The following is a 20,293-nucleotide window of genomic DNA, read 5'->3' as shown; positions in this document are numbered from 1 at the left end:
CTTTATACGAAGTGTCTATCGACTGCAAGGGTCCCATAAAACTGGAAGAATGCAGACATTCTATTAATCGACAAAAAAGGAGACGTTAAAGAATTGAAAAATTATGGGACCATTAGCTTGCTCCCAGTGTTATCGGTTGCTCCCAGGTTATCCCAGTGTCATCGGCAAACCATCGGTTTGCCGATGACATTGTTCTATTCAACAACAATGCAGACGAGTTACAACAAATCATTGGCGACCTTAACAAAGAGAGTGTAAGAGTGGGGTTGAATAATAATATGCAGAAGATAATGATAAATAGCCGGGCCAAGGAACAAGAGATCAGGATCGCCAGTCGGCCACTAGAGACTGTGAAGGAGTATGTTTACCTAGGTCAATTAATCACAGGGAACACTGATCATGAGAAGGAAATTCACAGAAGAATAGAAATAGGTTGGATCGCAGACGGCAGACATTGCCAGCTCCTGACTGGAAGCTTACCATTATTATTGAAAAGTAAGGTGTGCAGTCAGTGCATTTTGCCAGTGCTGACATATGGGGCAGAGACTTCAGAGCAAGTTAAGGACCGCGCAAAGAGCGATCGAACGAAGATTGCTGGGCATAACGTTGAGAGAGAAAGAGAGCGGTTTGGATCAGAGAGCAAACGGGCATAGAGGATATTCTAATTGACATCAAGAGGAAGAAATGTAGCTGGGCAGGTCATGTAATGCGCCGGTTAGATGACCGTTGGACCATTAGGGTTACAGAATGGGCACCAAGAGAAGGGAAACGCAATCGAGGACGACAAAACACTAGATGGAGCGATGAAATTAGGAAATTCGTGGGCGCTAGTTGGAATCGGTTGGCGCAGGACAGGGGTAATTGGAGATCGCAGGGAGAGGCCTTCGTCCTGCAGTGGACAAAGAACAGGCTGATGATGATGATGATGGAGGTGGTGGGCCCCCCCCCTCCGAAAAAAAATCCTGGGTACGTGCATGGGTGGGGTGGTGAGCATGGTGGTAAGGAGTGAAAAGGCGGTGAAAAAACAAGCCTGAGAGGATCCCCGTGAAAAACTGCACACTTTCCTTCAGGAGATCTGCAAGAGGGCGTGTGATGGTAGCCAAATTTTTAACAAAGCAGCAGAAGTAAGAGCAAAGGCCCACAAAACTCCGACATCTTTTGCGGACCATCGAACAGGGAACTCTTCCGCGGCGCGAATTTTCTCTGAGTCCGGTCGGATGCCAGTCGCATTGACGACATATCCAAGAACAGTAATCTCAAAATGACCAAAGTTACGTTTCTTGGAGTTGAGCTGTAGACCGGCCTTGCGAAAGACGGCAAGTACAGCTGAAAGACTCTCATTGTGTGTGCTGAATGAGGGCGAGAACACCATAACATCATCTAGGTAGCAGACACAAGTCGACCACTTGAATCCTTGGAGTAATGAGTCCATCATACGCTCAAAGTTAGTCGGAGTGTTGCATAGCCCGAAAGGCATAACATGTTACGGTGGGAAAAGAGGACAAGGTCGTGGATGGTGAAGACAACGAAGTGGCAACAGCCTCTCGGGATTCTCGGCTGCTGTTTATATGCACCTTGTAAATACACCGTGTAAATAGTTTCATACCTGTGACATTTTGGTGGAAATGCGGGGTACGCATCTTTGCCACGGAGCTCTGCAGCGGACGTCTCGCCCAGCCTGCGACCGTGCTTTCAGTGGAAGGCAGCGCATCTGCAGCAGCAGTGCCAACTACACATACCCAGTACGTTGCTCTACCTCAGCCGCAAGACCCCGGCAAGTTCACCGGCCTCGGTGGTGTTGACGTAGAAGAATGGTTGAAGATGCATGGGCGCGTCAGCAAGGTGAACAGGTGGGATCCGACCATAATGCTGGCCAATGTCGTGTTCTACCTTTACGGAACACTGCGAACGTGGTTTTACACACACGAGGAAGAGCTAAGCAGCTGGGACTTGTTCAAAGAAAAGCTGTCCGAAGTTTTTGGTAATCCGACCGGGCGACAGCTAGCTGCCAAGCAACAACTCGCCACGTGTGCCTAAACTGCTGCCGAGTCGTATGTCTCCCACGTTCAGGATGTCCTAGCTCTAGCATAAAATCGACCTTGTCCTCTTTTCCCACTGTAACAATATTACATTGACAAGTCTGAGCTCCAAAAGAAAACAAGCAAACTACTGGCAAAATGAGGTGTGCACGACTAGTTTGGGACCTGCCATGATCACTGTATTATCGAAACAGTCTTAGAGAGCCTAAATTAAATTGAAAGAGACATATTGACCATGAAGCACAAGCTAGCAGGAGTTGGTGCTAGAGTATTCAAGATGTCTGAGTTATTGAAAAGGCTTCACGAGCCAGAGCACTAGCTAGCCTCCATTCTAGTTTTGTGTAAAACCAAGGATCTTGATAAACCTCATTGCAACAACTTAGTCATTCCAGGCATTAGTGAAGTATCGAATGAGACCGGCTGTTCAGATGTTAGTCTTTTTTGCTAAAATGTTTGGGTGTCTGTTCAATTTCTACTTTTGAGCCCATAAAGGGGCAAATATTTTCCAAACAAATGATCTGCTTTGGGGGCATTTCTACCTCTTGTGGAATTCGACTTGCTGGATAATTTAACTAATTCATTGGTCCCTTCAGCGTCGAATCAATGGAAGTCAACTGCATTTTCTTTTTAGTGCATCACAAAAAAATTGCAATGTGGCTTGTCCACAGCCACTGACAGGCTTATTTAATCGCCATTGCTATCCTGGAGCTACACACAACCAAGTCGTGTGACCATATCGTGCTACCATTTTGTTTTGTTCACACAACAGCCATCATGTCACCATTTACGAGCCTTATTCTCTTGAAATACTGGTGGAAAATAACTTTGAGTCATTGTCATTAACTCGAATATGTTGAGCTGAATGTTGACACTGCTGTCATGCCAAACGGCATTTTACATCATTACAATTGGAAACTTTTTTAAAAGTGATCAAAAAGGCTTGAAGCGTGTCGAACTTGGCAGCTGCTTAGCTTCAAGATTTCACTACTTTTCAATGTTTCCCCTCCTTGAATTTTGTGTCAGATGTTCTATATGAATCCTGCCTGCTGTTGGCTTTCTCAATGCTACAATACATACGTGTAAGTGCCAAAGAAAGTAGAAAGAGGAAAGCCCCTGGCACAGTTCTGTTGATAAACCACTTTATTTGAACAATCTGAAAGAGCTAAGTAACATTTTCTCAGTGCAAATGCATAGCTGTATTTGGCAGACCTCTTGAAGATTGAAGCAGCAGCTACTCTTTCATGGCACCTTAAAGTGGTGGGTTTTCATTCCTCACTGGACAAAGAAAGGAAAGAAGAGTGAAATTTTGCAAAAAATAATCACTGTACAACATGAATGCAAGGATATGCTTTAGACTAATGACAGCATATGGTATCAGTCACCAAATAATTTGCATGCCATCATGAAATACCGTATTTATTCAATTACAATATGGTCACGATTACAAGGTAAGGGCACAGTTGGGGGACCCAGGAACAAAACTTAAGTATGCACACTAATATACGGCGATATAGAGTAGCCAACGAATTATTTAGACATGGCGTGTATCGCCTGAAATACTGTTACTAACCCAGCCAAAGTGCAATATAGCAACCACAAAATGGGGGAGAAGGGAGCCTCAGGACTTGGAGTGCGAGATTTTGCCTTTAGGTGTGGCTTCACGGCAGCGCAAATTCTGCCTTAAGGTGTAGCTTCACGGCAGCGCTGTGGCAAAGCTACACTATAAGGCGACATTCGCACTGCCGTGAAGCTACACAAATAATGAAAAGCAAAATTCATATAAGCCGGGCGGAAACTTCAAAGCTAAGGATTCTAGGGGGAAACCTCGCCTTATATTCAAATAAATACGGTATAGAAATGCCTGTTGGTCCGCGGGCATAAATGCCTGCCCCATGAAATGAACTTGTATGGCATTCATAACATGGAACGTTTCTCTATCCGCCACCCGAGAACGCGCTCTGTAGCGGTCAGGCTCCGCCGAGAGATATGCAGTAGTGCAACAGAAATGCAAGTGTTTGCAAGCTATATTACAAAATAAAAATATGATTCTTTTGTTCCTGGTCAAAACAACCTTACTCAGTGCAATATTGGTGCAATTTATCTTATGTTTCTATACAAAATAGATCCCGTTTACACAGTGTGCTTCTACTTACATTCACTATCGCAGTGCTGCATATAAAACAAGTTGTTTTTTCAATGGCCAAACATATATCAGGGTCACTATAGAATTTAAAGAAATAAAAAGGCATATGAATGAACTAGTTGGTAATTCATAATGAGGTGACAGCACAACACGCTGACAAGGGCTGCACACAAGCACAGAGTCTGATACAATGTTTGCATCTATGCCTGTCACTTGTCCCTTGTCAGTTTTGTGCTGTATCGCTTTCTTGGATAACTTTGTCAAGCCGAATGTGCACATGTTCAGCTTGTTCAAGTCACACATTCTTCCAAGTTGTTCCCTAAAAACAAATTTTGTCCGTGGTAAAGAAAGCACAGGAGATATAACTATGCTTTTTATTGTAATGTAAAATAATAATGAAAGGGTATTTACTTCAGGTTGTGAGGCTGAGCTTGCATGGTTATACAATTTTAGAGCTGTTTATAATGCTTTCAGTGTAGGATGGTTAGGCAGTTTTATTGAAACCTTGCATTTTGAAGAAAAGCCTTTTCTCAACAAATTAAGCAGTTTTGCATAAAACAAAAATTAGCAATATCTGTTTCTGAAGCTGAGAAAATACCAATAATAATTCAGCAAGATTAAATATGTGCAGATCTTTCGTTCATTAGGAAGAATATGGCACTTAAAAGGTTATCCCACGGTTTCACAGGCAAATTTAATGGCATCAAGTACTCACATGTTAACTGCAAATGTCATTTGCATGCTACCTGCATATACAAGTAGATTTATTAGTTATTAATGCCATTAACAATAATGATTTTTGATAACTCGACCTTTTAACCCCCTAAATAATTGCAGAAAAAACAAATTTCCTGAAAATTTTTTTAGTTGGAATTCTTTTTCTCTCATTGTGATCCTTAACATACATTTCTCAATTCGTTTTTGGTTAGGAATAACACAAAAATTACAGAAAAGGGCAGCTTTCCCTCATTGCCAACAGTAAGTTGTCTTTGGCAATGGGAGCAGCGCAGAATTGGGCTCAACAAGTGACTCTTCATTGGCAATATTGGTACAACTTCCATGGTGCATAGAGCACCGGATTGAGGGTTAAAGGGCTAAGTGATCAAACGCATGCCTGCATAACTTGCTCCTGATGCTTTACTTTCAGTGGCATGCTTCGATGACAAAAAAAAAGTTACGGTTCAAAGTAGCGCTCTAAAAGTCATTATTTGCACTGTCTCCATTTTGACACCTTCAGAACTACAGGCACCATTCTGCTTCAACTTGGGGCTCTACACATTTTGCAAGCATGCTTCCAGGCACAATAAAGAACATTTTGGAGAAAGGAAACTCTCTTTGAAGTGTACTTACTAATGCCGTTTTGTGACATTGCTTGCAGTTTTAGCCAATCAAAGCAATTTTTTTTTAAATTCCAATTTCAAGCTTGCTACATTGACCTCATGTGTGACACTATTATACCTTCCAGTTTATACAATTTTGTAGTGAAATTCCCGATATTTAGAGCTTCTTTACAGTTTTTGCCACTACAAGTATTCTATATTTGATTTCACAGTTTAAAGCATAATTAATTTAAAATGTATACCATGTGTCCCACACAACTTGTGCCGAAGCTTAAAAGAAGTGCCACATAGCTGGTCAGAACCAAGGTAATGTTTGCTGTTGCTTGGAGCAAGTCAAAAATTTTTTTTTGTATATTGGCTAATTACTTAATTCATTAATTACTCAACTTCATGAAATATTCACAGCAAGAGTGTCAATGAGAAAATTATAGACCATCCTGAAAAATCTACAATCCAGCTTTCTGCTGCAAATATATGCTACATAATATAAGTCTTTTTCCAAGCCTGAAAGAAAGCCTGCAAAACACGAAAGTGCAATGCAACTAGTCATGTGGCACTTTCCACTGGCTTCTTTCGTTGGTCCTGTCAGGGTAGAATTAATAGAAGTCAGCTGCATATGGGGCAGATAATTCTAGCAGTTACTGAAGGGCACACATGCTGGATCACTCTATCTCACAGAATAAAGTCCTAATTTTTTTAAGAGCACTGAATATTTAAGTATTAGAAGTGTTTACTATATTTCCCAAAATTTTAGCATTTGTTAGCTACGACTGAAGTATATTCAAATTCTGAGGTTGGTTGGCTGGTCTGCAATGTTACGTATACACATGTGGTCACGCTCTAAAAGTAATGGCAATAAGAAATGTACCTTAGCCATTTATGCCATTAATTGGAGCTAAGTGCAACACAGGTATTAATGTGACCTGACCTGGCCCACTAGAGCTAAAATACTGTGAATTATGTGCAAGACCAAAATCACCTCATGCAATCAAGCTACACAGGAGCACAACCACAGCTCATACTCTTTTTGACTGTTGGACTAGTGCAAGGCTTCTGTCAAGAGTATGGAAACACTGACAAAACGAAATGCAGGTACGAAGCAAAATGGCACAACTTTTGTGTCTGCATAAGAGGATTAAACACACCATAATGAAAATTAAATGTGCAGCAGATGAAGCAGCACAGGACACGTCAACAAACTAAGACGTGCACTTCCCTACTAAAGATTGCAAAGCCATCATTGATATGCTGTTCTAGATTAACAGCTTTCCTACCTGCTGTGGAAAGACACTCTGGACATATCTTTTTCGTTATGTAAACTAACAAAATGCAGAAAAATGATAAACAATGGAAAAAAGCTGAATTTACACTAGTTGATGTCACCATATGCAAAATATACAGGCAATTCTACCACATAAAGCAATTGTCTTGCAACTAAAGCTTTTGAAGGGACTGACAACCACCTGTTATGATGCCTATTTTCTTGTATGTAACAAAGTTTTGAGTGCCCAATCCTGCTGCAGTAATGCTGAAAACATATTGGAACACTTCTCTTTAATGGTAATTTTTAGGTCCAATCATTATTATGTACCACTGGAAACAGCGGCAAGCACAATAGTAATTGTATGCTGCTGAGGGAGAAGCCAAGTGTAGCCTGCCCATAAGAAACTAATTTTTTGATCAAAGCAATCCATGCGGTTCATGCGTCCCAAGTTGTTTGCTTATTACTGTCAGCATGCTTTTGTATTTTCTGTCGGACTGTTCAGGCTATTTCCAAATCAATGTTTTGAAAATGAAACATCACACGCTATTACTTCTGATGGTAACAAGCGGTAGGAAATGCCAATAGTGCTCTTCTAGCAGTGCTTGGTGCACCTTCACAACAGCCCCATTTTGTATCCCAAAGGGAGACAACAGAACATGGGGAGATTCACTCACTAACATACAAAAGCACCCATGCACACCACCGTGCAAAGAGGAATGCCACAGTGCTGAAGGTCCACTCGTCGCCATGAGAGCAGCACTGATTGCAAATTTGAACAGTGCTTGCATCGCTAAATACATGAAAAGAAAGAAAGTGCAAATGCCTATGACCTATATCGACATTATTAAATATAAGTATGTTACAGTTAATGACAGCTGCCTTATGTGTATCAACACTTTGTTAATTTGGTCACATGCTGGGACTGCAATGCAGGTTCAGAGCTTGACAGTCAAGTGCTGTGGCATGCAGCTTTTGGCAACTCTCAGTGCATATTAAAAAAATTTTTTTGCAACTAGTACTTAAACTGCAAACATCCTGTTGAATTCTCCCCATATAAGAACATTCGTATCTTACACCAAGATCTTATGACACATTTTAGTTGGTTGTCAGTCCCACTAAAATGGTGGAGCGCAAAACACATTAAAAAACGCCTAAACAAAGAAACATGAACTTTATGCACTCTTCTCTCAATGAATGTGTCTCCCTTAATTAAAAAAATGCATACAACAAAAGCTTGGGATATTGAATGGAGAAGTAGTATTGTATTCCTCCAGCATCACCTCAGATTCATTTAGTTATACTGCTTTAGCTCTCATTTTTTCTTTTACAATATCTAGGCATGCCTTGGAACATAGAGCTACTTTCCCATTCAAATTTTCTGCCCATTTTCCAAGACAATGTACATGGTAAATTTTAGAACATGCTCCACAGTTTATAGTTTTGCCTACTGTTGTGTCTGCTGGCTGCCTGCAGAGACAATGCAAATTGTATGTGGTATTTCTTTGTCGCACATGAACAGTTAAGGTATTCGTTACTGGAAAATCATCTATGGTTCCTTTTTGTAGACATTTAAGCAAGTGGCTCCGTAACATGGACTGATTAATATTTAATTGAGATGGGTCTTTTCCTGATGCTATGTAATACATATTAGCTATGGCAAACAAACCGCAGTCAAGTGTGGTGCCCTGATTCTGTGCCGGTTTCGTCAAGAAAGTTATGGTTGGAGATGGCGATTTTAAAATATGACAAACCTGTTTAATGGCATCAGGAGGAGTGTCTTGATCTATGGAATCATAGACAAAGATTTCATCTTGGGAAGCGCCTATGTTGGTAACTGTAAGCCAATGATCTGGATTCCGAACATGCAAAATTTGAACAAACATACCAGTGACCTGAGAGAAACGTAGCCTTTGGCCTAATAGAACATCTTGGAAACCTTGCACATTGGGAAACTTTCTTTTTGTTAGATACTGGGCGATGTTAATTACACTATCCGATAGTGAGCCACCTCGCATCAGAGCATTTAAGTCGTCTTCAGTAAGTGAATAACTTTTTTAAATTTGCAACATGTCAGCTTTGATAGTAGCAAGGGTTATTCTGCTCTGCTGTGGTTGGAACACACGCTTGACAGCTTTTACCTTTTTAGGGCGCCCTCTTCTCGCCTTAACCACAGGAATAATAAGCTTTGTATTCACTATTTTGCCTACTACATTAGCAGGGCTCGCTTGAACGGTAGGCTGTGTTTGGTTAATTTTTGTTTGCAATGTTACAGGAACTTGATTTTGTGTGAATGTGTTCAAATTTCTGAAAAAAGCCTCACATGAAGCTAGCTTTTCCATTAATTCCTGAGTGCTGCAATTTGCCAGGACGTTCGCTACAGCTTTTGACATATTACAAAGTGTCTCGTAGGCATAACAGTACTTTTGCTGAGGAGTGTCAAGTTTAATGGAAGGTAATGGTTGAACGCTGCTTGTTACTTTAGATCCTGTGCTCGAAGTCATGCAGCTATGGTCAAGAAAATGTTCCTTACGCCACCTCTGTGGAATGCATGCTTTATCAAACAATTCCCTTCCCGAAAATGAGCGAGCCGCCATAATATGTGCACATGGCAAGCCATACTGACCATGGAAAGTGCATGTACAGCTGTCGAAGCTTTGTGCTACATTGTACTCCTTGCTTCCTAATGCGACAGAATATGAATTACTGCTTTGGCTAACCTGGTAATTTGCTGTCTTTAGTTTTTCATACTGTTCAAGTATTTTATCTTTGGCCTCGACAGTGCAGCTATGAGACAGTTCCATCTGAAATTCGTCTATGCAAGTTACATTAAGGTTAAGTTTAATTTCTTTTAGTTGGGCAAACTCCAGAGATATGCTGTCATTATTAACATAGTTAACCAGTTCTGCTACAGCTTCAACTAAATGCAACGATGGTTTAAGAAAACTTTTCAGCTTCTGATTATGACTTTCAATGCGGTTATTTGTGTTATTACCTAAAGTTGGAAGTTCTTTCCTGTAAGCATGCACCCACATCTGTCTACACGAATGCCACTGTTGCATGTAGTATGTGAGAAAGTCTTTGGGAGCAATTTGCATTAGGTGTGGCAGCTTATCATAGTACTCCTGTAGAGTTTGAGAATAGACTAGTTCTTTCAAAATTGGAAGAAGTAGTTTGCGTTGAGCCTTTGCCTTCTCATCAACATTTCTATGGAAACAATTCAGCACATGCCATGTGCACAGCAATATTGTACTATTTGGAAGGAGAGAACTTAAAATGCGAAGCTCATTCATGTCTTTGTCTATCATTACTACTTTGCAGGCTGCTATAACAAATGGGTTAAAGTCTACAAATTTCTCAAACATGGGCCGAACAACTGCTGTAGTTTCATTCCGCACAAATGCATAGCAAACACATCTTCCATGACCACGACCATCTTCGACAAGAATTGAGTACAAGACATAATTTTCCCTGTTAACTTTATAAGTGCCGTCAACAAATATTACCTCAGGATACTTTTCAAACATTTCACGCATGTGGCTAGTTTGAATTAAGATAAACTGGAGGTTGTTTTCATTATTCTTTTCATAGTGAATAAGCCAGTCGGGATTCTTCTCAATTAAGCTTTCTATTTGATGAATCAACATTTCACCATGTGCCTCTTGAGTTCGAATAGGAATAGAATATTCCATTTTATAGTTGTAGACATCTTTCGTTGTTAATGTCTTTCCTCTTTTCTGCCTAACCAAGTTCTTAAAATCTTTTGGAGCGACATTGCACTTGACTAGGTCATACAGTTCTGTCTTCTCTGTACTGCTTAGGAGCCTTTTCTGAGGATAGATGTTATACAGATCAAGGCTATGGTTATGTTTGTCTTTTAGCTCGCTTATTCTGTAGTGCAATGCCGGTTCTTTACAAAGGACAAGTGAAAGAGACATTTCGCAGTTAGTGCTATTATAGCTCTGGTTAGGGCGCTTTCCAATTCCCCGCTGCCTAGCAGGACTGCCATGAATACACCGATAAGTGATTCTGAGAAATTCATAATCTTTACTGTCTGCTGCAAAGGGGTTCTTATTTGACCTGCTCACAGAAACTACATGTTTCCCTTCCTTGCACCAGGCATCAAAGCATTCCTTAAAAGAAACAAGATTGTCAAATGTGCCGTTTAAAAAAATTCTTTTTGCTCCTGCTCCAAGTAGTACATCAGAATTACTTGCGCATGTCTTGACAGAAGCTGCGGCATCAGAGCTGGCAACACTGCAGCCTGGCATCAAGGCTGCCGAATGTTTACTTGGACCTGCATTGAGCACAGCCTGAACAGAACTGTCAGTTGTAATGCCACATTTCTGTATGGAAACAGCCTTATCACTGTCGGAACTAGATTTAGAAGACAAAGCTAACTGACGACGTCTGTACCGCTTTCCAGCATTGGACTTGGCCCTTTCTGAAGTGCAAATAGCTCTATCAGGCATACTTTTACGGCTTTTGCAGCCAGCAACCTCGACCACAACACCACACAAGACAGCTGCAAAGTCTACTGTAGTGGCCTGCAAACAGCTTTGCTGCTGCTTGCTGGTCAAACAGCTGTCATGGGCACTGTTGTGTGAGGTTGTGGCTTGCCCTTGCATGTTTGCACCTGAGGCTGCAATAGAAGCGGGTATACTGAATTGCTGCTTTGCCCGCCTTACTACTGCAGGCAAAGATGCAACTCGCTGCAAGGGCTTGGCAGCTGTGTCAGCAAGTACTCTGCGCCGCCTGCCTACTGCTTGGCCGGTGCCTTGTCTTTGCTTGCACAGTGCCGCAGCCTTTCTGCGGTTCCTCCTTGATGTCACCAGAGTCCACTCACCACCATGGGAATTGTGTCCTGCCTCAGCCACGCTCTCTGTGGATAAGTGAGGAGAAGGACTTGCCTGTATGACTCCTCCCATGACCCTGGAACAAGTGGTGCTAGCACCTCGGCTGAGGCTCACTGGCTTAGCAGAAGGAACATGGCCTTGAAGCCTCACCTCAGCCTTTCCCCTTCTCGGTACCCTTGAACCATGGGTCATGGGTGAAGGCAGGCTGTCCCAGGTGCACCAGGTCTTGCTGCCCTTGCGGCGAACGCGAACACCGCCAACGAGAGCAAAGCCAGGACCCTGAAGGGCACAAGGAAGCTGGTCGGTGTTGCACGCCTGCAAGGAAGCACGGCTGGTCACCTGCGCCGGTGTTCTTGGCTTCACCCACGATGGCTTGCTTGCTGCAGGAGAAATAAAGTTAGCTTCAAGGGGAGGAAAGTCGGCACTGCTGAGGGCAGGTGCTGCAGGTGGTTCTGCCCAGCCACTCCAGGAAGATGGCGCCTGCCTGTCCTTGTAGTTGTGCAGGATTCGGCCCCTCTCCACAGTGGCAGCCAGGATGCGGGCCTCCCTGTAGAAGTAGTCTGCCAACAGCCGGTTTCCGTGGCGGCTCGGGTGCACACCATCCCTGGCAAGGCAGCTTGCCCAATCTTCAACCAAGCCACCCATGAAGTGGATGTCCTGCTCCTGACACAGCTCCTGCAGCGCAGCGTTCACCTCTTTGTACCTTTCGTTCATGCGGCGCAACTTAGGCGACTGTGCTTCGCGCATGCGGTACTCATTCTGCCCGCGAGGGAGAATGGCAGAAAACGCAACCTGCGCCATGGGATTGCTTGCAATTATGTCACGAGCTAAGCGACGGTACTTGTCTATGTACACGTCCACAGGTTCAACAGTGTTGTTAGTGCCGACGTGCACAATGACAACGTCAAAGCTTCCTAGCTTGTTGACAATCATTGGAAGCAAGTGCTCAATCTTTGCTCCCCTGTGCGCGCTGACCTCAACAGCCAGGTCACGACGTGACGGGAAATACTGACCGACGTATTTCACCATCGAATCGCCAACCAACAAAGCTCGAGTCATGGTGACCAGGAGAGCACAAGCAAGCTATTCAAGACTTATCAGTCAACACTGAATGCTACTCACTAAGCAAAAATTATCTAAGATCAATAAAAACCTGAAAGAAATGCGGCCAGAAGTGCGTTAAATCTCAAACTAGAACGTTTCGCATCAAAAAACCGCTGCTACACTGAAAATCTGACAACAGAAAAACACAGCAAATATGACTTAAATACTGAAAGGAGGTTGCACAAAACTACACTAAGAATTACAAAAAGAACCGTATAATAGTGGTTCAACAGAAGAAAACGAGATGTTTCACGATTGCGTTGACGTCGTCGAGGAGGACAGGATGACCAACAGCCTAGCTCGCTCAACGATCACTGCACTATACGTGAAAACGCAACTTTAGGGTAACATCATGGCATAGCGAAAGTAGAGCAATGCGCTAGGGTCACGCGACCTTGACGTCAATAATCACTTGCAATATGAACGCGTAAGCTGTCAAAAATATTTTCAACGTCACCGCATGCGACGCAAATACATTTATCTTAATTATGAATTTATGTATGAGAATGCATCACTCTACCGTTCTCGTGCGCAACAGTGTCGCAGCGCAACCCAACAACATTGCGCGCGCGCGTGTCGCGTTAGCGCCGAGCGCGCGCGTCATAAAGCGCGTACCTGTCAGCACTGTTGCAGCTTAGAAAATAAAACTCATGACCACAAATAACTAAATTTGCGAATTCCCCGCCATGCAAAATCGACGGTGTGCGAACGACTAACCAGATTCTATGTACAAGTATACGTTTCGAACTGCGTTTATTGTTTTCACTTTTTCTCTGTTATTAAATGTTTTTCATCATGTTATATGTCTTATGTTACGTGTCCTTTTTTTTCTTTTCGCGCTCCCTTCATGCCTTCGCGTTTTGGCGGTAGTTCGTCTTCACCCTCGCCATGTTGTATCGTGGTGATTCGATGATCAATACCACGAAGAATTACCATGAGCATATGATGGTGCAGGCGGCCAAGCAAATTTCGCGATGACACTGAAGCGCCGAACGTTTAATTGGGCTGCTGGAAAAATATTAAAGAATGAACATCAGGAATTCACGTACAGTGCACACAAAGGAAGGAGTCATGCCGCCGTAGAATTTCCTTTCGCAAACTCTCCGTTTTCCCTTCATTTGGAGCTTCAAACCTCGGGTTCAGCCACATGGATGTTTCCGCCGCCACCGAATACTTCATTATTAATTTAACCAAGCGAATAACTTGTCCTGTCAAGTTTGTTTTATTCTTGGGTTTTCTTCCATGAGTGCATGACCATGTCCTACTTGTATTGCCCCTTTAGATGGAGCTGTTGTGGCTGCAACAGCTGACTCAGACGTTGTTTTTGATGTATTGATTTGTGTTCGTTGAATAAATCATATAATAATAATCTTTATTTGCACTGTACAGTGCGCAGGCGAGTGGCAATGATCAGATTTGCCGCTTCTTTTTCACCGGTTTGTGTTTTTATCCTGCCATATCTGTCCTGCCTCATTGACGACTTGCTGAAAGTAATAAGTTGTCCCATGTCCTGGAATTTTGGACATTCCCCGTGCGACCATCTTTCCAACTTCACCGCTGTGTACCAGTGTAACTAAATGGGCAGCATATGAAAAGAAATTCAGAAGGCGGCCCAAATTCCAACTTTCCATTAGCAACATTGAAAGGGCACGCGCCGTTTTATTAACATGCGCATTTATGGCACTTGGTCCTAACATCTTTGCTGCATTATAGCAGTGTTTTGATTAGGATTAAAGTACTTGTTGAAATTCTGGCGTTCTTTCGAGATACCATTTTTAATATTGCAGCCAACTGAGTTACGCTAGTCCATTGCGGTGGAGTTCAAGAGATGGTCGCAGGGGCGATGTTCAAAATTCTTGGCTATGTTCAGCCCAATTTCTTTCCTGACTTTTCGAACTCTAGCTGTGTCTAGCCCTGCGATCCGTTTTCTGGATTCTGTATCATGTTAGTGAACTGTGCATATGCCCCCTGCCTCGCGTCTCGGCGAGGGTCCTATATGCGTTCCATAATGAGCAAATAGGCTTTAGTAGGCTTTACTGTAAAACAGTCCTGTAATACAGAGAAGCATACAGAGTGCATTGCGGTGAAGGTAGGCGAGAATTTGCGCAAGTACTAAGCGTTAACAGCGTGTATATTTAGTACGTTCGGGCTGCGCCTCCAGGACACCAAAAGGGCAACGGTGACGCCACAGCTGGAACCTGGGTTGGTCTGTGGGTTCAGGGCTCGCCGAAATGCCAACCTACGGTTCCACCTTTGATCTTTCCGCTGGCCCTTCCGTGCTTGGTATAAAGATCCTTCGCCGCCCACTTTATTTTAATAGATGCTCTCCTGAGGTCTCCGTTTGCCGGTATTTATATTTCTCTCCCGCCAACTTCACTGTAATACATTTATGTACTGAGGTGAAACTTACTAAAGCGCATTGGTCATTACGGGACTCATATATAAGGCCCTTGCGGGCTATGTATCACCGCTTCGTTTCCAAGGGGATGCCATTAGAGATCATAATCATGGGTGACAGATCGCTTCCTTGGCTTTGTTGACGGGCACGACAAATCGTTTTTTTTTTTTTTTTTTGCGTCTAGAACGTTATGCGCAGCAAACGCCCACTCCGTTGGGGACGCGGAAGCACTCATGCAAGGAAAACGGTGTAGTAGAGATGTTCCGACATACGCGGAGGGCAACAAATTTTCATGAACCCTAGCTTAGCGTTACATTGCTGCGCTGGCCACTGTCGTTGGTGCAAGTAAGCACCTAGCACACTATGCAAAGCAGCCGGTCACCTTCTGATTGCAAAGTCAGTGAAAGAGGTAAAGAATGTTTGTATTATAAATTTGAGCCACAAATGGGCTCTGCCTATGTCCCACGACTGTTTTTAATGAAAAAATAACTTCCTTCTTGATATGTACACCTGTTCATCCCATTACAACAACAGGTTTTCGACTATAGGCATCTCTATATGCCTCAATCCCTACTGTCATTTTAGTGCTCCCACTAGAAATATAATTTCAACAGAAAATTATCTGACACCTTTTGACTTGGAGTTTAGTACTGTGCCTGGGGTATAGCTTCGACAAAATGCACAAAAAAAAATAATTTTAAAATTTTATCAGCCCTAATGGTGTCCCATACATTTGTGTACTGTGCTCTCAAAAGTTTGTTATTGTTCTTCTCCACTCGAAAGCACTTGTGCTGATAGTACTGTTTGTCAGTTGGAGGATGTCTCATCACCTGCTTTGAAGCCTCTCTTACAATATTCTGATACACTAGTTAAGTTCTACTCTGTTAATGAGATAAAAATGAAAGTGTAGGCTTTGGATGGTAACATTTTCCATTTAGCAATGAAGTATAAATGATGTCCAGAACATGCCTCTTGGGTAATGCATCAGTGAATTATTGAGGCAGCACTTCTTACAATTCACAGATTAAGTCATGGAATGCTTTGCATGCAATGCAAGGTCAAAAATTGTGGCTAGAAATCAGTGCACTTTAGCAGTATGCTGAGCTGGGCTAGTTAGTGCATGCTGAAGGGAATTGAACAGTGCAATAGACGAGACATATTTGCATATGACAGCACTGGGCCTATTGTTTACACTATATGTCCAGTCTTTTGTGCTGTTTCATTTACTTCAATGTGTAGACCTTCACTACAATAATAATGCTATCTCATTAAATTTGGGCCGTTAGTAACATTGTGAACAAATGCACTATGCATTTCTTGTTATTAATGTGTGTGTATGCGTGTACTTGCATGCATGCGTGTGTACTTTGTGGTTGTTACAAGTCTCTTTGATTACTATTAAAATTGGGAGATTACAGACAAACTAATTTTTGCTAACCAACCTTTATAGGAGTGGCAGACATCAGAAGTTGTGCTACCTAACTAAATTAAGTCATTAATAACTAAATTTAAGCAGTTATGTTAGGAGGCATGTTAACATGAAAGTGTAGATTTGAATATGTTCGGTAGTTGAGGAATAACCATTGCTGGAACTTCTGTGCCTTATTAAACACACTACTTTCTTGAAATAAGCTCAAAATTTGAAACAAAATACATTGCTCTTCCAATGAGCAGTTTTCATTACACCATTTTCTGTCAGCACATAAACATATTAACTGGAAGACTTTGCAAAACTTTGATAATTATTTAACCTATTGGCAATTATTCCACAAATTCTGACGTCCACTGCTGCTATGTAGCTTGGCCTGCAAAAATTATAATTTGACTCAAATCTCCTATTTCTCATAACGTGAAACAGACATAGCAGAAGCACACAAGATGAGTGTGTGTGTCAACGTGTGCATATTATAGAAAACTCAACACTACGTATACAGGGTGTTCTTTTTTAGCTGCACCAATTTTTTTTTAAATTTCATGTGGTAGATAGCACAATTCTAACCCTTGATCTAAACTACTTGATAAAGTGGGCATTACTTCTACAAGAAATAAGAATGCCTGACTGAATAATTAACTTTATTCTAATTAACTTCTTGTTTGTTACTTTATGGCACCCATTTCAATTGACAAATTGTAGCTGGTGAGATTGCAATGCGTATCCACTTGGAACACATTATCAGGACTAGCCCAGTTTCGAGATATGAATTTTCAAATGTCCAATGAAATGCATTGATGTTCCAGTTACCTTCGTGCGTCAATGCATAGAACAGTTTTTATAAGTAAGTGGAACAAAAGGAATTTTTACGGCAAGTTTGATGCCACATATCTCGAAACTGGTGCCATCCTCAGAATTTGTTCCCAAGCAGATATGCCTTTCAAACTCACTGGTTACATTTCGTAGATTTGGAATGCCCACAAAGAGAGGGTGGTGCAAACGTAGACATGGCCAGCAAGGGTCAAAGTGCAGTGTCTGTTCTTATCAGCTTAATATCTGATATGGGTTCTATTTGGACCCAAGCTATTAAACTTATTTTTGCAACTTGCCGGAGTGCTTGAAGCCTGCTTCACCAATACTTTTGTGCAATATTTTTGTGTGTACCTTAATGTGGCAAATATGCTGCAGTGAGGGTTGTCAACGCATGTGTGAATGTACCACTGTTTGAGCATAGGAAAAATAGAAGTAAGAATATTGGGCCTCTCAAATTAGCAAATTAGTTAAAAGACCAGGAGAATAATTTAAAGATACATTTAGAGACGTGTATCTGCCTTAAATACTGCATCTTTAAGATCAACATCGTCATCATCAACCTGTTTTATGTCCACTGCAGGACGAAGGCCTCTCCCTGTGATCTCCAATTACCCCTGTCCTGCGCCAACCGATTTCAACTAGCGCCCGCAAATTTCCTAATTTCATCGCTTCACCTAGTCTCTTGTTGTCCTCGATTGCATTTTTCTTCTCTTGGTACCCATTTTGTAACCCTAATGGTCCACCGGTTATCTAACCTATGCATTGCATGGCCTGCCCAGCTCCATTTCTTTCTCTTAATGTCGATTAGAATATCAGCCGTTTGCTCTCTGATCCAAACCGCTCTCTTTCTTTCTCCCCTTTAACGTTACGCCTAACATTCTTCGTTCTATCACTCTTTGCATGGTCCTTAACTTTTTTCCCAATCAAGCTTCTTTGTCAGTGTCCAAGTTTCTGCCCCACATGTCAGCACCGGTAAAATGCGCTGATTGTACACCTTTCTTTTCAATGACAATGGTAAGCTCCCAGTCAGGAGCTCACGATGTCTGCCGTATGTGATCCAACCCATTTTTATTCTTCTGTGAATTTCCTTTTCATGGTCGGGGTTCCCTGTGATTAATTGACCTAGGTAAACGTACTCCTTCACAGACTGTAGAGGACAAATGGCGATTCTGAACTCTTGTTCCTTTGCCCGGCTATTTATCATTATCTTTGTCTTCTGCACATTAATCTTCAACCCCACTCTTACACTCTCTGTTAAGGTCCTCAATCATTTGTTGTAACTCGTCTGCATTGTTGCTGAATAGAGCAATGTCATCGGCAAACCGAAGGTAGCTGAGATATTCGCCATCGTTCTTTACTCCTAAGCCTTCCCAGTTTAATAGCTTGAATACTTCTTCTAAGCATGCAGTGAATAGCATTGGAGAAATTGTGTCTCCCTGTCTGACCCCGTTCTTTATAGGTATCTTCCTACATGTGTAGAATTAAGGTAGCTCTGGAATCTCTGAATTTTCCCAGGTACATAAGCGGTCTGTACTCCTTGATTGCGTAGTGCATCTATGACTGCTGGTATCTCTAGTGAATCAAATGCCTTTTCGTAATCTATGAAAGCCATATAGAGAGGCTTACTGTACTCTGTGGATTTCTCGATTACCTGATTAATGACACGGATGTGATCCATTGTAGAGTATTCCTTCCTGAAGCCAGCCTGTTACCTTAGTTGAATGAAGTCCAGTATTTCCCTTATTCTATTGGAGATAATTTTGGTGAATATTTTATATAATACTGGGAGTAAGCTAATGGGCCTATAATTTTTCAGTTATTTAATGTCTCCCTTTTTGTGGATTAGTATAATGCTTGCATTCTTCCAGTTTTCTGGGACCCTTGCGATCGATAGACACTTCGTATAAAGAGCCGCCAGTTTTTCAAGCATTACGTCTCCTCCATGTTTGATTAAATAGGCTGTTATTCCATCTTCTCCTGCCACTCTTCCTCGTTTCATGTCTTGCAAGGCCCTTCTGACCTCATCGCTAGTTATAGGAGGAGTTCCTGTATCCTGTTCATTACTGTTTCTAATTGAGGTATCCTGACTCCTCTGGGTATTGTACAGGTCAGTATAGAATTCTTCCGCTGCTTTTACTATATCTTCGAGATTTTTGATGATATTTGATGATACCCTGCTTATCCTTTAATAGTTATATAACTAATATTAATATTATACTATATATAATATTAATGGTTATATTTTAAAACAAAATATAGCATAACCTTGGAAATTGCCATGCATAAAACCACACTTAACAGATTATTCAAATGTATGGTGATATTCATTTCTTGCATTCTTTGCCACTTGCTTAGCAACTGCACAATTCCTTTTTTGATAAATCTTGGAGAAGTTTACTGGAAGAAACATATAAATCCACTTAAATGTCCTCAGATGTTGAGAAATTTTTCATGTTGACGAAGTGGTCTAAGGGTACCGTATGTGAGGAGAGAGGGACTGTCAAGCAACACATCCCACTCAAGCACAAGCTATCTTCCCTCAGATATTGTGGGATCTGGCATTGTCATGATGAAAAGCAATGCTTCTTTTAATTTAAGAACTCTGCCCTTCTCTCCTAGATTGTTGTGCATAACTGATTGAATAAGCAACAGTTTTTTGCATAAATTGACTATTACATTGTTTTCAGTAAAGGATTTCTTGGGGAAAGGTTTGTGGTCATTGTTTTTACACAGCTGGCCACTTATGGGAGGCAGTGATAAAGGTTGCAGTCACTGAACTTTTGTAGAACTGAAATGTGTTGTTGGTTAATATATGCAGCTTTTTAGAAATGGTCATGAGTTCAGACATTTATAGATTGAATAGACTATCCACATACTAAGCACTTGGATGGTAGTTCTCATTACTTT

General features: G+C 41.8%; 2 protein-coding genes and 1 pseudogene across 10 annotated transcripts in view; 2 read left to right on the top strand and 1 right to left on the bottom strand.

Annotated features, from left to right (window-relative positions):
• LOC126523406 (piwi-like protein 1) overlaps positions 1 to 20,293 on the top strand; it is a 103,331-nt gene that overhangs the window by 22,921 nt on the left and 60,117 nt on the right. The window contains exon 2 of one of the 4 annotated variants that reach the window (XM_055066781.2): positions 17,967 to 19,493. The exons of the other annotated variants lie outside the window; for them this stretch is intronic. The gene's annotated coding sequence lies outside the window, so the exon portion shown is untranslated. The remainder of the gene's footprint in view (positions 1 to 17,966; positions 19,494 to 20,293) is intronic. 4 annotated transcript variants of the gene reach the window in all.
• Positions 3,162 to 20,293, bottom strand: part of LOC129382682 (uncharacterized) — a 40,259-nt gene continuing 23,127 nt past the window's right edge. For 2 of the 6 annotated variants that reach the window (XR_008610720.2, XR_011895313.1), the window contains 2 exons: positions 4,898 to 4,928; positions 3,162 to 3,314 (listed from right to left, as the gene is read on the bottom strand). Coding sequence is in view for 3 of the 6 variants with exons in the window: in XM_055066782.2 (XP_054922757.1) it covers positions 11,653 to 11,715; positions 11,790 to 12,284 (558 nt within the window). In the remaining 3 variants the exon portion in view is untranslated. Of the gene's footprint in view, positions 3,315 to 4,897; positions 4,929 to 11,629; positions 11,716 to 11,789; positions 12,315 to 20,293 lie in introns of all 6 variants that reach the window. The other 4 variants (XM_055066784.2, XM_055066782.2, XM_055066783.2 and 1 more) reach the window with 4 other exon arrangements.
• LOC126523775 (U2 spliceosomal RNA) lies at positions 17,581 to 17,762 on the top strand (annotated as a pseudogene).

Source organism: Dermacentor andersoni, chromosome 6 (genome assembly GCF_023375885.2).
Source record: "Dermacentor andersoni chromosome 6, qqDerAnde1_hic_scaffold, whole genome shotgun sequence".
Taxonomy (NCBI): Eukaryota; Metazoa; Arthropoda; class Arachnida; order Ixodida; family Ixodidae; genus Dermacentor; species Dermacentor andersoni.
Note: the sequence above shows the minus strand (reverse complement) of the source record. Positions and strands in the feature narration are given on the sequence as shown.